Source organism: Suricata suricatta, chromosome 9 (genome assembly GCF_006229205.1).
Source record: "Suricata suricatta isolate VVHF042 chromosome 9, meerkat_22Aug2017_6uvM2_HiC, whole genome shotgun sequence".
Taxonomy (NCBI): domain Eukaryota; kingdom Metazoa; phylum Chordata; class Mammalia; order Carnivora; family Herpestidae; genus Suricata; species Suricata suricatta.
The window spans coordinates 95288520-95315327 of record NC_043708.1 but is presented as its reverse complement, the minus strand read 5'-3'; the positions used below and the strand labels follow the sequence as shown (position 1 = coordinate 95315327).

Below are 26808 nucleotides of genomic sequence, written 5' to 3'. Positions count from 1 at the left end.
AACATTTATTAGAAAGAACTGATTTAAACTCTTACAAGAGTTTTAAAAATGAAATTGCACACCATGAAAACAATAAAACTAATGTTATTATCTCACAATAGTTGTTATTAAATTTCTCCTTATAACTGAAAATATGTTTTTTAAAAGCAAAGGAGGAAAAAAGATACTAAAATTTACAAATAAATATTACAAAAGCTCTGTGGATTAAAAACTCTTCTGGTTCTCACTCTTACACAAGCTAAGTACAAAATCATACTGTTCTTAAACATGGCTTTGAATCCTGGTTAATTAAACCTCAGGTTGATATCTACCCTTCTGCTAACTTAAAATGGTTCTAGTAAAAATTAGAAAAACTTCCTAGAGGCCCAAACAAGAATGCAAACTGTCTTGGCTTCCAGAAACCAGAAATCACCCAGAATCTCCTGGGACTATAAAATCATCAATCACTGAACATTTATCATTACCCAGACTGCAGGCTAACATTCAAGACATTAATGGAGCTGAAACAGGCCTTACTATCTTTGCAGGCATGCTGTCAGTTCAACCAAAGGGCTAGGAACTGAGGGCTAAATAACTGTCAAATCATTACAATTACTTATGGATGCATGTCACAACTCCTTCTGCTGTTCTGTTTTAAAACAAATCTTCTGGGAGTGCTAACTCCCAAATGAATCTTTGTTTCATTTTTATCTACTTTAGAATTACTGATACACATGTGATAGACATTCGAGAAGAATCTTGGTGACATTTACAACTTGGTTATGACCAAAAGGATGTCCTCTGGTAACCACAAGGAAAAGTCTCATCTGTCACATGCAGCAGAGGCTTATACAATACAGAATGGCTCCTAGCTAAGGTCACTTCTTAGAGTTTACTTTTGTTATTTAAAACTTAACACTCTTGAGGTGCTAAGTGACATGTCACTATCTCACAGACATCTGGGCATTTCTGCCACCTCCTCCCTCTGCCACTTTTAGGTATATTAGTCAAAACAAGACACTGAAACCTACAAAACACTCAGTGAATCAGTGTTTAAAGTCATTACACAATGATACTACTCCAGAAAAACACCAATAGAAATGCATTTGTAGGTGAGCCACATTGTTCATGCTTCACTTAAGTGCAAAAGAACAGTAAAAGATTAATTTTATATGCTCTCAGAACTCTTCATTTTTGAAGTACCAAAAAAGAACTTTTTTCCATCCTGACCATAAATATAAAAACATTCAAGTTTTTAGAAACTATCTCTAAAGCCTAAGAATACAACTGGATCTAAGTTTTAGGGTAACAATCAAATGATTATACATACATAGTGTATTTAACTTCACAGATCACATGTAATATAGATTAACACAGAGGTAAATTATCCCTAGGCTTCCATTAATATGTTTTCAGAGAACAAAGAAATTATTTTACTATCAACCATACATAAATAATAATAATAAGTGCTATCCCTTTCCCATGGGCATACTGCAGGACATAGTAGAGAATTTACTTCAAGATTATTTTCCAGTCTACTCATAAATTCTGTGATTGTCATATTGTATGATAGAAAACTTTTTAAACACAAATGCAAGATTTGCATTTGGGTCCTTAATACCTGTCTGTTTATTCATACATTACATACATGTATATACAATTTATTTATAGTATATATGAATATATATCCAAATATATAAAATTACATATTATGAACATATTATGATTATATTCATAAGTTGAATACATGTATACAATTTTATATATTATATATTTATATATACTATTAACCAACATCAAATTTCAGTAAGCTTAATTTTGCTCATGTAAGATGAAAAATTTAATAGAAATTTGAATATTTTTCCCTACAACTCAAAGTTCATGTTCATGTATACAATTTTGTTGAAAAGTTACAGCCCAAGAGGTAAAAATAAACAGTATCTCATCCACAGATACAAAGTGATGCTGGAGGACAAAACAAAGAAAACGGACTTATAAACGACTCCAACCTACACCAAAAGCTCACTTGAAAGATGAATTAGCTACTGTTTCTAGATTATTCACCATTGTTCCCACATAGTCATCATGATATCCACCAGAAGCAACCTTCTCATGAACCAAGATGCATAATTAAAAAGTAATTTATAAACATTTAATTAAGATCACTATAGGTCACATTTTTAATATCAGTTCTAGAAAAGTACACAGTTATCTGTCAGCTTATTAATATGTCAACTAGCTGGATGATACCCAGAACAATGTTTTGCAAACTTCAATGTATCAACTGACTGGATATAGTGTTAAAATACAAATTAAGAAGCATAAGGTCTAGGGGGGCCTGGATGGCTCAATCACTTAAACAACTGACTTTGTGTCAACTTCTCTCACAATTTGTGAGTTCGAGCCCTGCATCTCTGGCTCACAGCTTGGAGCCTGGAACCTGCTCTATCTCCCCCTCTCTCTCTCTCTGCCCCACCCCTGCTTGTACTCTCTCTCTCAAAAATAAGCACTTAAAAAAAAAAAGCAGCAGCAGCATAAAGTCTAGAATGGGGCTTGAGATTCTGCAGTTCTAACACAATGGTAATGTGAGGCTACTGGCCCAAAGATCACACTTTGAGTAATAAGAATCTAGACAATCTGGAAATAAAGATCTCTTTCACATATGGAGAACAAAAATTCAAGTCTAGGAAGGTGACAGCCAGATTTCCTCCACTCCTACACCAACTAGAACCACATTAAAACACCAGAAGTTTCCAGATAATTATAAATTAGGGAGAAATCCTACAGTTAACCAAAAAATCTAAAGCAATTACAATAAAAAATATTTTTATGTATGTAGGTCTGTAACTCCTCCATGTAGTTTTAAGGTGAAGATAGATGTCAAACAGTGCTTTAATGAGAGAAATTTAGTTGACCTGGAGTTTATACATACTCCATGAGGACCACACAGATTTAGGCAATGAGGATGGACGCTGACAGTAGAAAAGTCAAAAGGAAAGAATGCCATACATAATACAGTTTGGAGATGACAGAACAGCAGGTGGAATGATGCAGTGGCCAGCCAGAATATTAAAGGGTGGAGAAAACAAGGAAAAGGTGACTGGCCTGAGGCAGGGGTTGGAGTAAAAAGAAGGGAATAAAAAACAAGCAAGCAATTTGAGCTTTTTGAAGCTCAAGATCTGTCACTGGTATTGATAAATGGATGCTATTTCAATTTTGGAATGAAAAGGAAGTAAACCAGTAAAATTATTAAATACAGAACTACCATGGTGCATATTTTAAATAGAAAGAACATTATTATGCTAATAAAAATGGCCAATTCTGTAAAATGGTTTTACTATGAAAATAACCACTAATAAAACACTTTTGCGTATAAGATGATAAATAGTACATTATAAAGGATAGCACAATATTACCAAAATCATCTATCATAGCAGCTTTTTAGTCATAGTATGCTAATAACCAGAAAAATATTTCCAAATGCATTCTAAAAATTACTCCTGTTTAATGATAAAAATGGAAAGTACTAAAAAAAATCAGTAACTGATAAAATCAGTTGATACATAGATTACAAAAACTGCTCAACTCTATACTTACAATCTGTCTAAACTACAATTTAATTTGCAAATCTTAAATAAGTCTCATCTATGAATGCATAACACTTTGCAAAATCTTTATAATGTGAAACATATTCCATAAGAGTGCATTTAGTACTTTTCTCTATGTTCATGGTATAGAATTCAGAAATGTTAATCCCTGCTATAATATGACAAAAGACCTGACAGAGTCAATCTTTTTTTTTTTCCACTTATCAATGTCCATGTGTCCTCCCTCCCTCCATCCCTTTCTCTTTCTTTCTTTCTTTCTTTAAATTTACAACCCGAGTTAGTTAGCATATAGTGCAACAAGGATTTCAGGAGTAGACTCCTTAAGGCTCCTTCCCCATTCAGCCCATCCCCACTCCCACAATCCCTCCAGTACCATTCTACACATGTTATCTAAATAGTATCCCTTTTTCTTTCTCATTTGACATTCAATATGTAAGACTGACACACTGAAAAAAACGTGGCACTGGAATAGACATGTTGCTACTATAAAATATTCAATTTATAAACATACCACAATTTATCTATCCATTCCCCTTTCAATGGTATTTAGACTTCCCATTTTTCCCTAATACAGATAAGGCTGCTATAAACACTTTAGGAATATGTCTCCTTGCATTTACATGAAAATGTATGTGAAATTTTCTCTAGGAGCACGCAAACTTTCAAGTTTACTAGGCCTTACCAAACTGTTCTGTAGGATAGAAACACACTCATTTAAAAAAAAAAAAAAAAAGTGTACCATTTTATACTAAATCAGGAAGTTCTAATAGCCCCAACTTATGGAAAGAAAGTTTCCCAAGTCTACTTAAAAGTTGTATGTAATTTATGATGGACTTCCCAAATAGTAAAATCAAAGCAACCACATTTACATTTCCATATTAGTTTACGTAACCCTTAGGCAGTTTTTTCTTATGTAAAACAATCTGTCCTGGGTTAAAAGGCAGTCCTCTGCCATAATAAATATTCAAGATGGCATTTGTTAAATGAGTTAATCTTCCCTAGGCTCCTTAGTTCACCTTAAAGTTCTATAAATAAAATTGCATCCATTATTCTAGGTGTTGATCAAGCAAAATTTAATAGAAATACAATAATATTATTAGTTTGTTGCCAGTATCAGGTCTTGATGCTCAGTATAGAGGCTGTTATAGCCATGCAAGTGTTGACTGATGTTGATTGTCAGATTCTGACCCAAGCCTAATAGACAGTTCACAGTTCACGATTAAAAGAGTAATTTATATCCTAGTAACATCCACAGGACAATAGTTTTGTATTCTCTTGTCAGCTACGGTGATGCTGACCATGAACCAGCCATTTATACAGTCTCTTCCTGGTCCTAGGACTAAAGCTACTTATATTTAAGGGTAAGCCTGAACTGAAAGTGTAACAGTGAAAGAATGTTCTTTGATAATTGGCTTACAGGGGTGGAAAATCCAGGGCCTCGATTTATTTCCCTGAAAGTAAAAGTAAATAAGACATAGATGAAAGATCAGGGATTCCTTCTAGGAACACACATGAAGTTTTCACTAACTCTAACTAGTTTAAGGTTTCCTATTCCAACAATAATACCATACATTTGATGATACTATTTGCCAGAACATCAGTTAAGGGCTTTACACAATTAATCCTCACAACATCATGACTCCTCACAATAAGAGTAGAACTATTATTCCTATTAGATAAGAAAATGAGTCCAGAAAATTTACATAATTCACATGATATCCAACAGTAAGTAGCAGAATGAGTCTCAACCCAAGCAGTCTGACTCCAGAGTCAGAAATGCTGTCTCTCTAGTAATAAGTGTTCCTCCCTAGAAGTATTGTGAATTAAATGGCTCAATGACAGGCCAGAGCCACACAAAATGAAGAGTATATGTATTCAAACAGTAATTCACAGGTGATAAAGGAATTAAGCCAGGAAAATGCAACAATTTTAAAAAGACAGCACCAAATTTGGCAAGTGGTATTCAAAATAGTAGGGGTAAGTCATAAGAGCTTTTGAGAATTTTTGAAACCATGGACTCTGATGGAGAAAAAGCAAACAAAATGGGAAATGGAAAACTTTCCTTTAATAAGCAGATATGAAGTACATTCATTCATTCCTCTTATAGAATACTCCTTTGCCCAAATCAACTGTGGCAACCTTCAAAGGATGTTGAGATAGTTCCTGCCAAGAATGTAAACAGAGGCCCCAACAAACCTAGAAGCATTATTTATATACCATCAGGACCAGCAGTTGAGTGCCCCCATGTAAGATGGAGTTTAAGATGACATGGCAATTATAATGAAATGGGGGAAAACCTCTAGAGAAAGGCTACATAACTCTATTCCAACAAATTAAGGCATTTGAATGGTACTGAAGATGGCAACAAAAACATATATATATTTTTTGTTTGTTTGTTTTGTTTTGTTTTTTCCCCCCCTACAGAGGTAGGAATCTTCAGGGTCAGAGCCTTACATCCAACTTCAACCTGAGGCCCACTCAGAGAAAAGTGTCAGAGGAGGCACCTCATCTTCCTTAGGGAATTGGTGACTTATTCTGCAGAACTGAAGCTACCCAGATATAGCAAATGAATGCAAAAGGACTTTTAAGAAAAAGACCCAGGGGCGCCTGGGTGGCTCAGTCGGTTGGGCCTCTGGCTTCAGCTCAGGTCAGGTCTCACGTTTGTGGGTTTGAGCCCTGCGTCAGGCTCTGTGCTGACAGCTAGCTCAGAGCCTGGAGCCTGCTTCCGGCTCTGTCTCCTTCTCTCTCTGCCCCTCCCCCCTCATGCTCTCTCTCTGTATCAAAAATAAATAAATAAATAAGAAAAAGAAAAAGACCCATTATGCCTTTCTTCAGTTCCTGAATCTCTGGAATCACTGGTAGGTACCTAGCCAAAGTACCACAGGTGCCATATATATATTCCAACAAAGAAAGAGCAAAAAGAAAACTTTACTTCTACCTAATAATACCAGGGGAAGACAGTGTCCTTGATTCCTGATTTACAGTTTCTCTTGCAGAGTTCTCAGCAGCTGAAATGTGAGGACTTTCTTAAAAAACAGAAGACCATCACCATCACATAAGAGAGGTAGGCACAACTACTCTATCATTATATCTGTTATACAAAACCAAACTTTTAGAGATGTATGATAAATGGGCTTCTGAAAACTAAAAATGGTTCTCTTAGCAGAGACTTCGATATTTATTTTTGAGACAGAGCTTGAGCAGGGGAGAGGCAGAGAGAGAGAGAGACAGAAAGAGAGAGAAAGAGAGAAAGAGAGAAAGAGAGAGAGAGAGAGAGAGAGAGAGAGAGAGAGAATAAATATGAATCCAAAGCAGGCTTCAGGCTAGGAGCACAGAGCCCAATGTGGGGCTCAAACTCATGAATCAAGTTCATGAAACATGAGCTCATGACTTGGGCTGAAATCGGACACTTAAAAGACTGAGCTACCCAGGTGCCCTGAGACTTCTATGTTAAATGAGTATGTTAGTGAAAGAGCTCATCAAATTTTTCTTGGATTTTGTACATTTTTTCATTTTTAACTTTTAGAACTTTTAAATTTGACAAAGCACTTAAAATTTGAAAAAGCTTCTAATTTTTTTAGTTTAGGAAAGTATTTTTAAAGTTACATTTATAAACACACATATGTGCAGCTGTACATTCAGTGCTTCCCATCAATATGTTAATAATATTTCAAAGATCTATTTAACAAAAATTTCTCTCTTTAGTTAGCATTTATTGCTAAGAACATCAATGGAATTAGACTCTAAATATATTATCTCTCCCATTTTCATGGTCCTTTTGTAACAAAAGATCCGTCACTCATTTTTGCATGTTTGGCAGACTTTCTTTTACATATCAGTAAATAAAGCTATCTCCTTCCCCAACAGTTGCTTAACCAAGAAGCCTCTGAATAACACCAACATCCTGCTGAGGAAGGACCGCTGGATGAGTACTCATTTACCAGTTTGAGGAATACATACAAGATTTGAATATGGGCAAACTAACTTTTTAAAATCACTAAAAGCAGGACTTTTGTGGCTATATGCATGTCCAGATAGCTTAGATCACTCATATCATACATATATTTAACTAATCAAATTAAGTGAATTCATAAAAAAAGAAAATTAATGTAATAAAAATAGTTCCACCCTTCTTCTATTCTAAAAACCATGCACCTTTGAGGAAAAGGTAAAAATCTATTTTTCTATCCATTCTGAAAGCTTCTCAGGAGACGCATTTCACTCTGTGGCTATTCTATTGTACAAAGATAGCATTCTTCATATAATGTGATATTAAAACATAAACCAGCAACTTCATTTAGTAAAGAACCACAAAAATGGCTATCTGATCCATTATCAGAAGGAAACTTCACTCTGATGTGTGTATATGCATTCTACTTATCCAATTAAATAAAACTGGTAAGGCAAGATTAAGTGGAATTACTTTATTAGAATATTTCTGGTGGGGCACCTGGGTGGCTCTGCGAGTTATGTGTCCAATTCTTGATTTTGGCTCAGTTCATATCACAGTCATGGGATGGAACGCAATGTTGAGTTCTGCGCTGACAGCACAGAGCCTGCTTGGGATTCTCTTTCTCCCCGTCTCTTTGCCCCTCCCCTCCTGGTGATCTCTCTCAAAATTAACTAACTACCTAACTAATTAACTAACTAATACTTAAAAGAATACTGACTAATATACATAATTTAAAGTAAAAATAACAGGATAGTCACTTCTTTAAAGGTAAAATCATACTATAAATGAGACATGCAGTCCAAACTGATGCAGTCCAAACTGATACTGTTTTGCTGTATTTTCAGACACTTAAAAAATATAGTATTAGTTAACTATATTTGCACATAATACAAACTTTTCAGATACTTAGAAAACAGGAGACCAGAATTCCTTTGATAATCAATAGTAGTTCACAGTACTACCAGTCTTCTTTTTTATATACCTCCTAAGAGAGACCGGGAGATGTATCACTTGAATAATAAGACTATTAGTGACACAAAACAAATTATCATCCAATTGATCATATATGCCAATTTCATTTATAGCTATAATGGAACTTGATTTTCTTTTTTTTCCCTGCTTTCTGCTTTGAGTTCTTTTGTTTTCAGTGTATTCTATCAATCTCTAACCTAGATGCCTTCAAATGTGTTTATCAACACTTCTGTGAGGGGCATCTTCTTTTGTCGTTCTTCCTCTTGATGACTTCCTTCTCATCTTCCTCTTCCTTATAGCCTATCCCTTTGTTTTTAATTAAAAAAATTTTTAATGTTTTTATTTATTATTGAGAGACAGAGAGACAGTATAAGCAGGGGAGGGGCGGAGAGAGGGGGAGACACAGAACCTGAAGGAGGCTTGAGGCTCTGAGCTGTCAGCAGAGAGCCCAACATGGGGGTTAAACTCACAGACACCGAACTCATGACCTGAGCCAAAGCCAAATGCTTAACGATTGAGCCACGGGTACCCCTAGCCTATCCCTTTTACCTGGCTTTCGTATCATCTTAATCTAGTTACTTACAAAATTAAAGAGATTAAACTGTGCATATGAAAGTACGACAATGTATATGCATACCTATTGTATTTCTGCCAATTTATCAAGCACTGTGCTAGGTGCTTGTATATAAGAATGAAAAAACAGCTTTGACTTCACGGAGTTCACAGTTTAGAAAAGAGAAACAATATCTAAAGATATTTTAATAAACTGAGTAACTTTTGCATGATGTCTGGGCCTAAGGTGTGTCATGGTATAGTTTCCAAAGGTTTGGTAAGTATTCTTAGACTCCCTACTAGTCTAACGGGCAAGATGGCATGACCAATAACATTTTAAATGATGCTTGAGCCAGTGTGCCAACTTCCAAGTTAAACCTCCTGAGTTGACTAAGAATAGAAGATGGTAATATTCCAGCACAACTTCAGATGAGAACATCAAAGCAGAATGAGCACTCTCAGGCAGAAGAAATAGCATTAAGATTTGCTAAAAATGCCCTAAAGCATAATGAAACATGCTAATAACTGGAAAACAAAAATGTAAACAAACACACTTCTGATGGTTTCATGATCATCACAGCTAACTTACTGTGTGCTTTCTATGTGCCACCATTGTGTTAAAGATTTTCTTACAGTGTGTCGATTAATTTAAACTATCTTTATATAGATACTGTACTTTCCCCCTCTCAAAAATAAGGAAATTTTGTCTTAGAGAATTTAACTTTCTCAAAGTCAGAGAATAGTAGAGTACTGATTTAAACATGGGATCTATGACAGCAGAGGACTTAATGTTAGCCACTGAATTTTTCATTTCTAGCACCAAGAAATTTGGCAACAAAGTATATACTTAAAAAGGGAATAATTTCCATTAGGCAAGCCATTTTCAAATTCTCAGAATCCCTTCAGTCTCAGGACCTGTTGTATAAAAATATTTTGTCTTAAAAAATATTGAGGGGGCACCTGGGTGGCTCAGCTGGTTAAGTGTCCCACTTTTGCTCAGGTCATAATCTCAAGGTTTGTTGAGTTTGAGCCCCATGTCAGGCTCTGTGCATGGAGCCTGCTTCAGATTCTGTGTGTGTGTCTCTCCCCCTGCCCCTCCATCCTTCCCCCCTTGCTTCTGTCTCTCTCTCTCAAAAATAAATAAACATTAAAAAAAATATTGAGAATCCCAAAAACAAACCTTTGTTTATGTGATATTTACCATATTAGAAACTAAACCTGAGAAATTAAGTACAGAAGAACTCAGGGCAAAGACATCAGCATATATCAGGTACATTTGGAAACTCCACTGTACAAAGAATAAGACTGAAACGACAAAGAATACTTTAATAGTATGAAAATAGTTTTAACCTTGTAAATACTCTAAAAGGGCCTTAGGGACGCAGAGAGGTCTTTGGAACATACTAAATAAATTGCTGGATTAGATTATTTGCTATATTTTAAAATAAATTATGAACCTTGATTACCACACTTTCTCAGAATTTGGAAGCCCTGGTTGAAGACTATTTAAAATACAGGCCTCATTTCAAAGGAAAAAAAAGATTCAGAGAATTCAAGGATACACTTAACATCACAGAGCTACTTGGTGGCAGTTATTTAATCTTATTAAAGAACAGATTTTTGTCTTCTGATTACAAAGTATTAGTGGTCAAATATTTGGGGACAGTTGGTAGTAAGGAAAGGAACTACACAATCGTGAATTTGGTATCTAAATTACAAGGATTTCTTGACTGAGTCAGCTTTCTATCCTTGCAGAAAAATCTGATAGTGCAGGCTTCATTTCTCCATTATTCTTTTTTTTTTTAAATTTTTTTTAATGTTTATTTTTTTCCTGTTTATTTATTTATTTTTTTAACATATGCAATTATTTTCCATCATTTACACTACAGTAGTTACAAATACACTCCAAACAGAAAAGCAAAGTAAAAAATCAAAACCCCAACTTCTATTTCATGTAATTAGACTTACACAGAAATTAGAAGGTTATGTAACAACTAGTTAATCACCTAATTTCACAGCTATCTGAAGTGGCGATCACTATATAGCAGTTTATCTATGATACATTCAAGATACATGATACAATTTATTACTTGCCCAGAAGCTAAAACACAGCCTGCTTAATACCTTTCCTTAAATTCCACCTCTATACTACAATATACTTGAGGTCCATGCAAAAAAGTAGCTACCTTTTATATAGGAAATGGATGATTAAGTCTTTGGTGTTGTAAAAGCAACTTCATTTAAACATAACCACCCCCACCACCAAAAAAAGAAGAGGAAAAAAAAAAGTAAAGAAAATAATAAGGGAAAAACCCAAGACACACTTCCTAGGGGAAAAAAAACAAAAACAAAAACAAAAAAACAGCATGTAATTTCTGTCCTTGACGGACTATATTAAATAATGTGCTGCTCCTAGGGTTTCTACTTATGAAGCAAATCCATGGCGCTATCAAATCAGGCGAGCTGAAAACTCCATTTCTACTTTTACTTTCAGATAGGATAGAGTAACAGAGACCAGATTAACCCTTACACTTGAAACAAAAAACTAAACAGCAGCTCTGAAAACATCAGACATGGGCAGAGCAGGATACTGACCCCTGAGAGAAAGAAAATAAAGTGAAGCCTAGGATTGCAGAGGGGGTTAGGGAAGAGGGAGATATCTGCACTCAGAACTCTATACCAAGAAAGGAAGAAAGGAAGGAAGGAAGGAAAGAAGGGAGGAAGGGAGGAAGGGAGGAAGGGAGGAAGGGAGGAAGGGAGGAAGGGAGGAAGGGAGGAAGGAATGAAGGAAGAAAAGAAGGAAGGAAGGAAGGAAAGGAGGAAGGGAGGGAAAGAGGGAGGGAGGGAGGGAGGGAGGAAGGAAGGAAGAAGAGAGAAAGAAAGGAGGGAGGGAGGGAAGGGAAGGGAAGGAAGGAAGAATATTTCAGGCATGTAGAAAATGAAAAATTTAATCAGCACCAGACCCTGATAATGAGGACTATTAATCACAAATCTTGAATCACAAGAAAAATACCACCTAAAAAATGGACCTACAAAAAGGACTACTGCATGTTCTTTGACCACAATTAAATTAATTATCAGTAATAAAAATATCACTAAAGAATCGCAAATATTTCAAAATTAAACAATATACTTGCAAGTAACCCATGAGTCAAAGAAGAAAACAGGAAAATTATAAAGTATTTTGAACTGAATGAAATGAAAACACAACATAGCAAAAACTGTAGGATGCATATAACACCAAAGTCAGAGGAAAATTTATAGCACTAAATACATGTTAGAAAAGATAAAAGGTCTCAAATCAATGACCTCATCTTACACCTTAAGAAATCAGAAAACAAAGAGCAAAATTAAATTCAAAATAAAGTTAAGAGTAATAGAAGTCAAACATATTAAAAACAGAAAAACAGAGAAAACCAATGAAAGAAACAAAAAACTAGTTCTTTGCAAATATCAGTAAAATTAGCCTCTAGCCATAGTCATAAAAAAATAAAAAATAAATAAAAAAGAGGAATCGATTTACCTGTATCAGGAATGAGGTAGGGAATTCTAACTACAGATTCTACAAATATTGTGCCAGGTAGACTCTAAGATGGTCTCTGTTTTCTAGTATTGACACTCCTAAATAAATATTCCCCAAGTAGGAGCTGACCAAGTGATTTGCTCTAACCAAAACAATGTGGCAAAGTGAGGTGATGTCATTTCTATGATTAGGCTCCATAATGCGTCTTCCTTCTTGGTAGCAGAACTTCTCCCTTGCTATCTTAATGAAGTAAGCTTCCATGATGGAAAAGGCCCAGGTGGCAAGATACCTAGGAAGGCAGTTTCCAGCCAAGAGCCAACACGGAACTGTGACCTTCAGTACAACAAATCGAAGAACTAAGTCTGCCAAAACACATACAAGCTTGGAAGCAGATTGTTCCCCAAAAGGTCTTTCAGATGGGACCTCAGGTCCCAATATCTTGGTCATAGCATTGTAAGGGACTGAAACAGAGGACCCAGCTAAGCTATGCCAAAATCGTCATGAATAAAAACAGAGACAATAAACATATGCTATGTTAAGCCACTAAATTTGTGGTACTTTGTTAATCTATCAAAAATGACTAATACAAATATTTAAAAGATAACAAAGAAATATTATGAACTTTATGCTTATAAATTCAACTTAGATGAAATGGACAAATGGACATATTTCTAAAATACACAAATTAATAAAGCTCATTCAAGAAAAAATAAGTGACTTAAATAGTTCCTTTATCTATTCATAAAATTGAAATTGTAATTAAAAATTATACCCAAAAGAAAACTTTGGACCCACATCTTAAGTGGTGAATTCTACCAAGTAATTAAGAAGAAATAATGCCACTGCTACACAAATTTCTCGAAAATATGCACTAATACCTCTTATTCTTTGAGGCCAATATTATCATGATACCAAATTCTGACGAAGTACAAGAAAAAAAAGTCCTAATGATCAATATTACTCAAATATAAAAATTCTTGGGGTGCCTGAGTGGCTCAATGGTCAAGCATCAGCCTGTTTGTTTCAGCTCAGGTCATGATTTCACGATTCATGGGATTGAGCCCCACATTGGGCTCTGTGCTGATACCAAGGAGCCTGCTTGAGATGTTCTCTCTCTCTGCCCATCTCCTGTTCATGAGCTCTCTCTCTCACAAAATAAATAAACACTTAAAAAGTATATAAAAATTCTTAACATTTTAGCAAATTGAATTCAGTAATATATAAAAAAGACAATATATCACAGCGCAGTGCTATTTATCTCAGGAATGCAAAATTCATTTAAAATTTAAAACAGTAATCACTATAATTCCCAGAGTAACACACTAAAAACAATCAGACCTTTTCAACAAATGTGAAAAAAACATTGCATACAATTCAAAATCCATTTTTGGAAAGTAGTCTCAACAAATTTGGAACAGAAGAGAAAGTCCTCAATCTAATAAATCACATAAATGAAACTTACAGCTAATATCATACTTAATCTTGAAACACTGATTGCTAACCCAACATCAAGGACAAGGTAAAGCAATCCACTCTTACTATTTCTATTAAACACTGTACCAGAAATCATAACCAATTCAATAAGAGGAATGAATTCCAGATTGGAAAGGAAAAAGTTACTCTCATTGTTCATGGATGACATACTATCCAAACAGAAAATCCTTCAGCATGTACAAAAAAGCTACCACAGCGAGTGATTTTACCAAGGTGCAGGATACAAGATCAAAATATAAAAATGTCTTGTAGTCTTATGTGAGACATGAACACCCAGAAATTGAAATAAAAAATTATAATAGCATCAAAAGTTATAAAAGAGAAACTAAAGCTGTGTAGGATGTGCTCACTGAAAACTATAAAATATTACTTGCAGAAATTAAAGAACTAGAGAGATACCATATTCATGGATCAGAAGACACTACATTACTGATGTATCAATTTTCCTTAAAATGATCTACAAATTCAACGCAATCCCAACCATAATCTCAGAAGAAAATGTGTAGAAACTGATACGTTGGTTTAAAAATTTTCAATTTATATGCAAACTGCCTAGGATTTATAAAACAATCTGGAAACATAATAACAAGATTGGAGGGCTTACAACACTACCTGATAGGAGGATTTATTTTAAAGGAATGGTAATTAAGACGGTATGGCACTGATGTAAAGATTATGAAAAATCAGTGGAACAAAACAGTTCAGAAATTGATTCTCACACACATGGTCAATTGATTTTAACAGAGACAACAAGGGAATTCAATGGGGAAGAAATTCTTTTCAACAAATGATGGTAACAAAACTGGATAGCTTTATGCAAAAAAAAAAAAAGTTTCAACCCTTACTTCACACCTCATACAAAAATGAATTCACAATGGGTCACAGTTCTAGATGAATGGTTGAATGTACAAGTCATCTAATGTATCATTTTTGAGATTATTACTAGCAGTCAAACTTAATTCATAAGTAATACAGAAGGATTCAATGGTGGGGAAAAAAACTGTGAGAAGTATATTCTATCCCTTTCTTAAGGATTTATAACTTGCAATAAAATATTAAAAACAAAAATTTAACAATAAAGAAGTCTAATTTTGTTTAACTCAATAACACAAATATACTGGACTATGGAGTTCTGTATTTACACATTTATTAATATCCTATTAAGAACAGTTTGAGAAACTATGATCTTGTTGAAAATTTTTGCTTTACATATTGTAAACTAATGTCCAAAATAGGTAATTCTTTTGATCAAGTATGCTTGTGTAGTGGGAGAAGTCACCAGGCTTAAATCCTTTGTTCTTTGTATTATAAAACATATTACCATTTTCAACTGATTTGCCCTAGAAATTTCATAACCAAGTATTGGTTCTATTTCTGTGCTTCTTCTCTCCCCAGGCCATCATTATTGTAACTTTTATCACTCAATAGTATTATGACATTTTTCAAGAGAATGAACACTCCTTTTGCCCAGATAAAATGGACTGATCATTTTGTTTTGCTTAGCAAATTCCAGTGACCAGAAAATTTTAGAATCTCAATAAATGCTGCCTAAATGAAAAAACTAAGAAAAAAAAAAAGATTCCATGTGAACAGCTCAGAAAGAAGAGTAAAAGCCCAAGAGAAGACTACAAAATTCCAAATTCGGAAGAAAGATACTAAGTAAAAGAGATCTAAGAGAGTAAGGTAAGGTGAGTGTGAAATCAAGAATATTTACAGAGCAAGAGCTCAGAAAACTATAAAATCAATGAGATTTAATGGTATCACCAATGCAGAGAAAATATTTGGTACAGGACAGTTGATATCTTCTTGCTAATCACTAAATAACTTACATTAAACACCAGGAAGACGGTCTGCTTTATGCAAAAAGTAGCACACTGATTATGATATAAAATCACATTAAAATAATTATTTCATTTGATAGCATAAAGGATTAAGCATTAGTTCAATACAGTGAAGGACACACTCTTAAGTTTATTATTCTCGAAATTAAAATGTTTGAGTATATGACAAAAGTATATCACAAAAGGAACTAACATTAATTGATCATGCTAATAAGCCTTTGGCATACATAGGCTCACTGAGGTCTCCTTAACCATCTTGTGAGGTAGATATCTTTTCAAACAAATTTGAGGAACTGAAGAATCTACATTCTGTTAAATCTGGGTTGTCCAATCCCCCCCCCAATAATCTCCAAATAGCAAGATCTATAATGCAATAAACCTTTCCAGTAGTTTTAATTTTGTGAACAATTTACTCTACTTATAGAACCTCTTGTTGATCATTTAACACCTGCAACAAGTCCCTCATCTTGTTCAGGACATGCTCCTGAAATTCAAAACAGCTGCTTCTCTAAGGAGACTTATAAAATTCCTACATGGTTTAGTATCAGAATGGATGTGTAATTTTTCATAAGACTGGATGTAAAAAGAGGAACACTCACAGACTACTTAATAAATAAAACATATTCTGCTTTATAAAATTTATTGTATTTAATTTCATACACTTGTTACAAGGTCAATCTCTTTGCAGATGAGAAATATGAGGCTAGGAATTTAAGTATCTTATCTTTTCCAAGGTCAAATATAGTGGTGAAACCAGGTAGCAAACTTACCTAACTTATTCTGTGGCTTATATTTTTTTAAAGTATAAATTGTAAATAATATTTCTATAAGAAATAATTACAGTACCATTATCTCACAACTTCTAGAGTATCTTTCATTAAAGTACTGGGCAAAGAGAAATAACAACTGTTGTGGGGTTTCTTTTATACTTTGTCAAGTGTGATATGGTAGAAAGGGACAGTAATTTAGAGTCATACTGCCTGGATACTAGCCTTAGATGTTTAATATCTGGTAATTTATCTACTTTCTCTGAGCCTCAATCTCCTCACTTCTAAAATGGACAGTATTTAAATTACCTTCTTGAAAAGTTGATATAAAGCTTAAAACAGGGAAAAGGTTTTAAACAATATTGCCACAAATGCTAGTTATGATTATTGGTATTAATAAAAATAGGCTATGGTGTTTGGCTGGCTGGCTCAGTTGGTGGAGCGCACGACTCTTGATCTCAGGGTCCTGAGTTCAAGCCCACAGCTGTTGGGTATGGTCTCAAAAAAAATTTTTTTTATGATAGGCTAAGTGGACCTAGAAAGATATTCAGCCTCAATCCACCCTCCTTTCTGTTCTTAGGAATAAGAAATACGTAAGTCCATAGAAAATAATTTTAAAAGCTGCCTGAAGTAAGACCTCAACAATTTTACAAAAAAGGACATAAGAGATATTCAAAGATTAGTGTTCTGACTTTCACTAAAGACTAAACAATGAAAAAATTTAAAAAAGAGAATTGCAAATATCAGTCCTGATAAAGATGCTATATCATAAGCATGCAAAGTTAAGTAAAACTTACAGTGAGCTAAGAAATAGACATAAAGCTGGTTCCAAAACCATGTGACAACATCTGAATGGACACTGTCCCTGGAAGAACAGCTAAATTGAAAAAACAAAAACAAAAACAGAAGGTCTGCCTAGCTTAAAAAGGAAACGTAGATACCCTAATAGCTGTGTGATTTCTTTCATCTTAAGCATCTGCTAGCAAGAGATTTAAAGGAGCTTGTATCATCCTAGCCCAATTTCTTCCTTATCTAAGAACTAAGATTACAGATCATAGGCAGGTTGGTATGTTTGAAAACAAACACGAGTAACAAACAACATTTTCCCTCATGGGTTTATTTAAACCTAACTTTTTAAAATACATGCTTTTCTTACCCATAGTTTTTCTTCAGTCAGAAGGAGCAGTTACATAACAAAACAGAGATTAATGGGAACACAGATGCAATATATAGAAAACACTTACTTTAATTCTCTGTCCCGCCTGTCTTGCTTTGCTATTTAACTGCTTCATCTCGTGTTTTGTACCTGAGATCAAGAGGCATAAAATACTATTTCAAAATTCGTGTGTCCTTTCTAATTATTGCATTTGAACTCGCAGAAGCTATAAAACCTACATCATTTTCCTCTTCAAAAATAAAAACATTAGCAAACCATAAACAATCTAGAGAAAATATCTACTCTACACAAGAGAAAGTAACACTAAACTTTTATTACCCATCACTGCTGTCAATGGAGGACAAAAAGTAAAAACTATTTTTTTATTCATATAACTAAATTTTTCCCTTTTTAGGGAAACTATTTATCAAAATCAAACAATCTGGTAATTGGAGAATACAACCACAGCTAACTTGTCAAAGCCTGAATAAAACACATGGAGTTTAATGGAGGAGTCGTCATTCTGTAAGGTGAGTGAATCTATGATTTTATATCTTCCTCAGTCATCATATGTGCCAGTTTTTTTTTCCTTTGAGATATCTCTCCACTTTGAATTATTTTGTGATCCTGATCCTATCATACTACTCTAAGTCTTATTTCATTGCAAACAGATCTGTAATAACATCTTATCACATCATCCTATTTCTTGTCACTCTCACTTTTGATCCATTCCTCATACCACAATATACTGATCTTTACAAAACCTGTTGCATCATTCTCTGCATAAAAATTTTATTTTTAACTGGCTCTCTACTCCCCAAAGGATAGACTACATTTCTCGAACAGAAAAGTAACCTGCCTTATCACATTATTTATCTGTGAAGCAAGATTATTTATTATTTACTAAATTTTATAATTTTGAAGTTTCTGCCCTTGTGGTCCTGTCATTCCACATTTCCAGAAAGTCATCTTCCTTTTAATCTTATTCATACAAATACTGTCTGTCCTGTAATATTCTACTCAAACACTTCCCCTTTACTCTTCTTTCCTGATCACCCAAAGTAATCTCTCCATCTCCTATAATCCCACAGTAATCAATGAAATTAATTTGATAATTAGGCATTTGCTGCCTAATTGCAGCTTCTTTACTGCTGCCTTAAAAGAGTTAAAGTTTTATAATTAACTCTTCAGATAAATATGACCTGTATTTCTAAGCACAGCTCCAGAACTTTAAGATTAACTAAATGATTATTCATTTTTAATGATGCATTAACTGAGTGCATTCACAAACCTCAGCATCTTAAAAATGGGGACCAGAGTAAGCACAAGTTCCTTAAAAGCAGATAGACAACCTTATTCTTATTTACAAGGATGTGAATAAGCTACTTTTATTTACAAGAGTAGCTCTCATGCCACTGTGCTCTACTGGGAGAAGAAAACTACAGGTTCTCTCCACCCACGGATATTCCAAAGGCCTCTACTGTCAAATGTAAATGGACCATACATTAGGCTCTCCCCAAAAGTCCAGCCAGTATAACCCTTCCTGGGGTAAGAATGACCTCTGTGAATTAAATATAGATAGCACATGAGGGGAACTGAGGGTCTTATCTCTAACTTGTTATCCATCAAACCACAGAGTGGCTGTTTGCCAAGCTCATCCACATGAATGAAAAGATAGTGAATACCTGCCAAGAGAGCATGAAGCAAAATTAAAGATCTCTTCAGCCACATCAGGTGGAAATGGTCCAGGAATAGCTAGACAGGTGTCATTAAACTCATCCAGATAACCTTAGAGTCTCATTTTAGTTTCCGTAGAATTTGAAAGCCTAATGTCTCCTTTAGTTGAATTTTTACTTATTTTTGTCCCCTCCACCCCACAGTACCCAATCTATGGGTTTGAGTATGAGTTTTAAAAAGCTAGAGCAACTCCTTAGAAGGCTAGAGCAACTCTCATATTAATTTTCTACCTGACCTGGTTTACCAGGCTGCTGTCCATGTATATTGCTGACAAATGGTCTGAGAAATGACCACTGCTAGTGCATTTTTAATAAAATGAACCCTCATCCTTCTACCTCACTGTAATAGGTACAGACATCAGAGTGCAAAACATACCTACTGTTTACCTCTTAATTAGAAGTCTGAAATTATTTTGTGCTGAATCATAAACAACCACTGAACCTCGTATTTTAAAGCCAACTCATTACCACATGATTGGTTTTCCCCTTTTCCACAAATAGGCCTAAGTCCGGAACTTTACTAAGGTAGTTATTATTAGTACCCACCTCCCTTCTATCAATGAGAAAAGGAAAAAGAAAAAAGTTTGAGCAAAAAGAAATAATTTGCCCAGTCATACAGCTAGGAAGTAAAAGCACCAGAAATAGAACCCACACAACTTGATTTCAATGTTCAAGCACTTAAATTCTATGCAAGTCTGCCTCACAATATACTATGCTGGCTGGCAAACATTTTTTAAATCCTATCACATCCTATGTCCTCTTTTGAAATATTAATTGCAGATCCTCTTTTCACCTTTCTCATCTCTTCTCCCCTTCCTTCAGTATATGGCAAAAAATTTAAGATAGTTCTTTTCTGACTTGGGAAAGACTAAGGTAAGGTGGTTAAAAAGTAACTGTATGAAATTTGGTATATCTGAGTTCTAGGCCAGAGTCTGTCATTAACAAGGCATACTGTGTAGCCAAATCTTGTATTTTTTTTTTTACATTTATTCAATTTTGAGAGACAGAGTGCAAGCAGGGGTGGGGCAGAGAGAGAGGGAGACAGAGAATTCGGTGATGCAGGCTCCAGGCTCTGAGCTGTCAGCACAGAGCCTGATGTGGGGTTCAAACTCATGAACTGCGAGATTATGACAAAAGCTGATGTTGGACGCTTAACTGACTGAGCCACCCAGGCGCCCCTCCTGTGTGTGTATTTTGAATCAACAGCACACATCTCAACCTGGCCAAATCTCAAACTCTCCTACTTTTCTCATCAATGAAATAAAAGGTCGAGACATAAATAGCTAGCACACTTTCTAGTTTGGAAATTCTAGGATACCGCAAAATGGGGAAGAAAGGAAAAGCAACGTGGACACAACTGTTTCACTCTGCAAACCATATTTATAAAGAGAATGGAAACCATGGTAGAAATTTACCAATTAGAAGAAATACGCACTCACACTGTATGCAATTGAATGTTCCTTCTTTCCTCCCATATAACTACTACAATAGATTATATATAACCTGAGAAATGCACATAATTAAAATGCTAAATTCTGGTCACTGCTGGTGTCTATAAATATAATTACTACTAGGGGTTAACTACCACTGATCTCTATTACTTTTTTTCTCTTATTTATTAATTTACATCTAAGTTAGTTAGCATATAGTGTTATAATGATTTCAGGAGTAGATTCAGTGATTCATCCCTTCTGTATAACACCCAGTGCTCATTCCAACAAGTGTCCTCTCTAATGCCCCTTACACATTTAGCCTATCCCCTCTCCCTCAACCCCTCCAGTCCTCAGCTTATTCTCTTTATCTTTTAAGTTTTGTTCCTCTCCTTGTTTTTATATTATTTTTGCTTCCCTTCACTTATGTTCCTGTTTTGCATCTTAAAGTCTTCATATGAGTGAAATCATATGATATTTGTCTTTCTCTGGTCAATCCTGCTTAACATAAAACCCTCTAATTCCATCCATGTAGTTGCAAAATGGCAAGATTTCATTCTTTTTGATTGCTGAGTAATACTCCACTGTATGTATGTTTGTATGTATTTACTTATACATATCTCACATCTTCTCTATCCATTCATCTGTCACTGGACATCTGGGCTCTTTCTATACTTTGGCTGTTGTCAATAGCACTGCTATAATAAACACTGGGGTGCATGTTTGAAACATGCCCTTTGAAAGTGCATACCTGCATCCCTTGGATAAATACCTAGTAGTGCAATTGCTGGGTTGTAGGGTAGTTCTATTTTTAATTTTCTGAAAAATCTCCATACTGTTTTCCAGAGTGGCTGCACCAGTTTGCATTCCCACCAGCGGTGCAAAAGATGATCTCTTTTACTTTCTAAACTGAGAAATGAAAAACTCTATCTTAGGAAATGCTGTCAACAAGAAGACTTCTCTTTCCTTTGAGCCCTGTCATAACTCTAGGATACAAACCCCAATGGCACTTTAATATTTAAAGTTTGGCCTAGGTTGGGTAACAGAGCTAAGAGGGCAGAAAAACCAAGATGACAGGGCTCCTTGGAATTTCCATCAACTAAAATGATCAGAAAACATTCCAGAAATTAGGAAATAGGACCATGAAAATGAACAGTGAAATATTAGATATTTGGAGATAATAATGATAATACTAGTAAATTCAATAATTTATTGAATTAATAAATGAAATGAAATACTTCACAGCTATTTCATAGCTATTATTAGGTTTCATTTTTACTCAAACCCTAAAAGGTATGTGTAAAATTATTATTATTTTAAAGATGAGAAATCTGAGGCTCCAAACTTATCCAAGGTCACAAAGTATAATTCTCCAGAGTCAGTGATCTTAAATGTTTTACTAAGTAGTATCAATCAGGACAATCATTTGTAAGCAGAGGAGAGAGGAGACCTATTACCATTAATACCACCACCATCGACTTTGAGCTTCACCACCATAAATCAACTTGGATTCTTTTCTATTCGATCTCCAAACACAATTAATCTAGCAAATCTAACAATTCTTCCCCAATCTGATTATATTCAGCAAACACTTACAGAACATCCATTATGTAAAAAGCATCATAGTGGATAGAGTAAAACTTTTATGTCTTTCTTTCCCAAAAACGAAACAGATAAGCGAAGGGGAAAGGAAATCAATTTTATGCCTTTTACAAATCTAAGGAAAGTATATTAAGCATGGCAGAATCAGCAAGTAATTCTTATTCATTCCACTCAGAATGCAGCATACCTGCAAATTTATTCATTCATTTAGATTTGTTTAATTATTACATATAGATCTAGTTAATAAATTCTGATACAGGTAAGATTAAAGTCAACACTTACATAGCAGCCATTATGTACCAGACACTGATCTAAAGCACTTTATATAGATTTATCTTATTTAATCATAGTTTTACATACATTTAATCCTTATGACAACCTTATAAAGTAGTTAGTAGTAGTAAAGGGTACCATAAAGTAGTAAAGTAGTAGTAAAAACAAAGGGAGGGAGGGAGGGGATAAACTCATTATACCTCTTGCCCAGGTCTAGACTATCTGATACCTTAATCACACCTTTGAATCTCTGGTGCCTTAACCTCAATCACCACTTTTCACATATTTCTAAAAATAAAAGTGTTATTCACATTATGATGATGCTTTTATCTGTTCAGTTGTGTGTTTTGTTCTGCAGAGGTGAGCAGCAGATCAACAGTGCAGTAATCAGGACTCTAACAAAAGTGGGAGGTTTGAAGTACATGCCACAAATGTTCTTACTTCCTTATGAGTGTCTCAGATATGTGTCATTTCCACATTTCCTAAGAATACCAAGCATGTTTACCTTTCTTTTATAACCATTAATAGGTACAAGCATTTATTTTTATTCCTAATAAAAATTGTCCAATGAATGATATGCTATGACAGGCTCTGATAACCAGAAACTCAGCACATCACCTATATACTGCGAGACAACTTTTCTTGTGTATTTGGGGAAAACAGAGCAGACAGGAGTTCTGCTGGAATGACTTTTCCTACTTCTGAAAAAACATGTATAAGACTAAGTACACTGATGAGAAGTTTGTGGCTCCTTAACCAAACAACTCTTGTAGAGCTCACTTATGCATCAGGGTTACTAGAGCAATATGCTATCTTCATTAGACTTAAAGTCAGTAGCTATAAGGCACAAAGTGTACAAAGTAAACATTCCCCTTAAAAAGGTGTTAAATAGATACTAAACTATAAGCATATGCTTTATAACTTCACCAAACCACTCATTCTGCAGTTTCTACATACATTTTATTGTAGCCTACTAAGTATTTTTCAAAGCTTATGAAAAGTAAAATTAAAATTTTCGCTATCAGTATTATAAAATCAAATTATTTTTTAAATGCTACAACTTGCTGTGATGGAAATGTATTATTTATAGAATATGGTAAAATCTAAATAAATTTCACTGACAGAATTTCTAAAAAATACCTGCAAATTTCATTAAAGTTTACTGAACTTGTTAATGATTTTACAATGTATCAAAATTGGTTTTTAGCCAATATCAGTGTTTACTTTTGAATTTAAAACACTCAACATACTATGGTACTCAGTGGAATTAAAGTACTTTGGTAAACTGAGACTCTCATTAACAGAATTATATCTATATTTATGATTATGAGAAAAATGGTCAACTTGGTAGATTGTATTTAATGATAAACCCAAAAACTTGATAAGCTTCCTACAAAGGTGTATTGAAGATAGCTTCAAAGATAACCATAAATGTCTTTCCCTGGTGGGAAGATTTCGGAGGAGAATAAAATTGTTTAAAATTATAAATAAAACATAACTTCTTAACTAGATAAACCATTTCAGGTTCAAAATCATGACCAGGATAGAAGAAGCAAAGTTAGTGGAAAAATGGATTTCAATGGGAATGAAAATAAAGGGTAGTACATATATAAAGGGTAGTATGTATATCTTCTATATATACACTATCTAGATAGCATATATATCTAATATTTATACAGATAGATAGTATGTATCTTTACATATATAAATATAAATATATAAATGGTTGCATGGTATATTGGGAATATTTAAAAATTAATCTGGGGTTTTAAACAGAAAACTAATTTACTATAAAATCAATTTAACTTTTCAATGCAAATAATACACACTCAACATAGCATAGCAAATATCAAAAGAAATGCAAGAGTTACTTTGAAGTCCATCTCTAGATGCAAACTTAATTTCACAATCATAAAATATGTAAAAGTTTGGATACATTATTATGCTCTCTTCTCCTAGAATCTTATTTAGTACTCAAGTAGAACAAAATTAAAAGTCTGAAAGGAAAGTAAGCACAAGGTAAAGTCCCCATTTAATATATATATATATTTTTTAATTTATTTTTGATACAGACAGAGACAGAGCATGAGAGGGGGAAGGGCAGAGAGAGAGAAGGAGACACAGAACCGGAAGCAGGCTCCAGGCTCTGAGCTAGCTGTCAGCACAGAGCCCGACGCAGGGCTCGAACCCACGAATGTGAGATCTGACCTGAGCCGAAGTCGGAGACTTAACCGACTCAGCCACCCAGGAACCCCATATATTTTAAGAAATAAGTTATTATACAGTAAATCAAGACTTTCAAAGAAATAATCCAATAAAATTTTGTACTCCACTATATAAAAATCCATATTTCACAATCTAAACAGGAAACCTATCTTTCCTATTCACAGTGGTATTTAAAGAATCAAAAACTTCTAAACGTAGAAGAATATTTGGACATCAAACAGCTTAACTCTCCCCAAGGTAAAATAAGGTGCCCAAGGATTTCACAGTGGAGAGGTCAGTAAATCCAAGTCTTTTGATAGTCATGACAATGCTCTTTACATTACAACCCAGCTTTCTTAGCATAGATTCCCAAAAAGGAAACACTAAAAACCATGTTTAATTGTCTCTTTAATAATTAGTCGTAATTCTACATGATTATCCTATTTCTTCCCGAAGTATTTAAAAAAAATTTTTTAATATTTATTTAACCTTGAGAGAGAGACAGACAGACAGACAGACAGACAGACAAAGCAGGAGTGGGGGAGGGGTAGAGACAGAGGGAAACATAAGAATCCAAAGCAGGCTTCAGGGTTTGAGCTGTCCGCACAGAGTCTGATGTGGGGCTCGAACCCACAACTGTGAGATCACAACCTGAGCCAAAGTCTGATGCTTAACCCAGGCGCCCCTTTAAAATAAACATAGGCTACAGCCAAAAATAACAGCAAACCACATATTTTAACTTAGTATTAAAATTTTTTTAATGTTTATTTTTGAAAGACAGCATGAGCAGAGGAGAGGCAGAGGAGACACAGAATCCGAAGCAGGTTGTAGACTCTAGCTGTCAGCACACAGCCTGATGTGGGGCTCAAACCCATGGACCACAAGATCACGACCTGAGCTGAATTCAGATGCTTAAGCAACTGAGCCACCTAGGCGCCCCTAACTAAGCATTTTTTAATGAAAAACAACATAACGTATATGGTGACCATGGACTCCAATCGCATATTGTTTCCTTCCATTTCCAGGGCTAACTAACCATAAATTTTATGCTTCTCTATCTTCTACTGGTTAATTCTGAGAAGTAAATATTCATTATTCATTCAAAGTATGACATTTTGGAAAAGATATCTCTTAACCTCAGCAATTTACTGCAGAGTCCGGGAACACAGAATTTAATTTTACTGCCAGCTTGCTGGTCTGATTTTGAATCTTTCAGTTTCATTATTTTAACATTTTTGTTGATTTGTTTACTGCTTTAAAAAAAAGCTCTAACATTATAAACTCACTGTGTATAGAATGTTAGCTTGGTCCTATTTTCTCAACTGCCAACCAAGAAATGTCATCTGTTACGTGTGTGTTGATATGCTTCCAAGAGACAGGGCTAGAGAGTCCCAGATATAAACAGCTGATGACTACTGGAACAAGAACGGGAGAGGGAAGACTGGAAACTGATACTCTGAAAGTCAGTGCCATTTCTCAAAGGTAATATATGAAGAAAACAATACACAAAGAAAAATTTACATATGGAGAAGAGTTAGGCATTCCAAACTCTTCCAATCTAGTAAAGAGTATTATAGGTAATCCAGGAGTAGAAATATTTCCTTCACTGTAAGAGATAAAATAAACTCCCCAAACATGACAGTAAATGGAAAAAAATTAAATCTACCATGAAGGTACTGTGTATTCTATGATATTCCCATGTAAATATGTAATCTGCA

At 34.6% G+C, this 26808-nt stretch overlaps 1 protein-coding gene across 3 annotated transcripts in view; it reads right to left on the bottom strand.

Moving 5' to 3' along the window:
- Positions 1-26808, bottom strand: part of TCF12 (transcription factor 12) — a 362394-nt gene that overhangs the window by 177842 nt on the left and 157744 nt on the right. The window contains exon 2 of one of the 3 annotated variants that reach the window (XM_029950503.1): positions 17933-17994. The exons of the other annotated variants lie outside the window; for them this stretch is intronic. Within the exon in view, the coding sequence (XP_029806363.1) occupies positions 17933-17980 (48 nt within the window). The 5' untranslated portion in view covers positions 17981-17994. The remainder of the gene's footprint in view (positions 1-17932; positions 17995-26808) is intronic. 3 annotated transcript variants of the gene reach the window in all.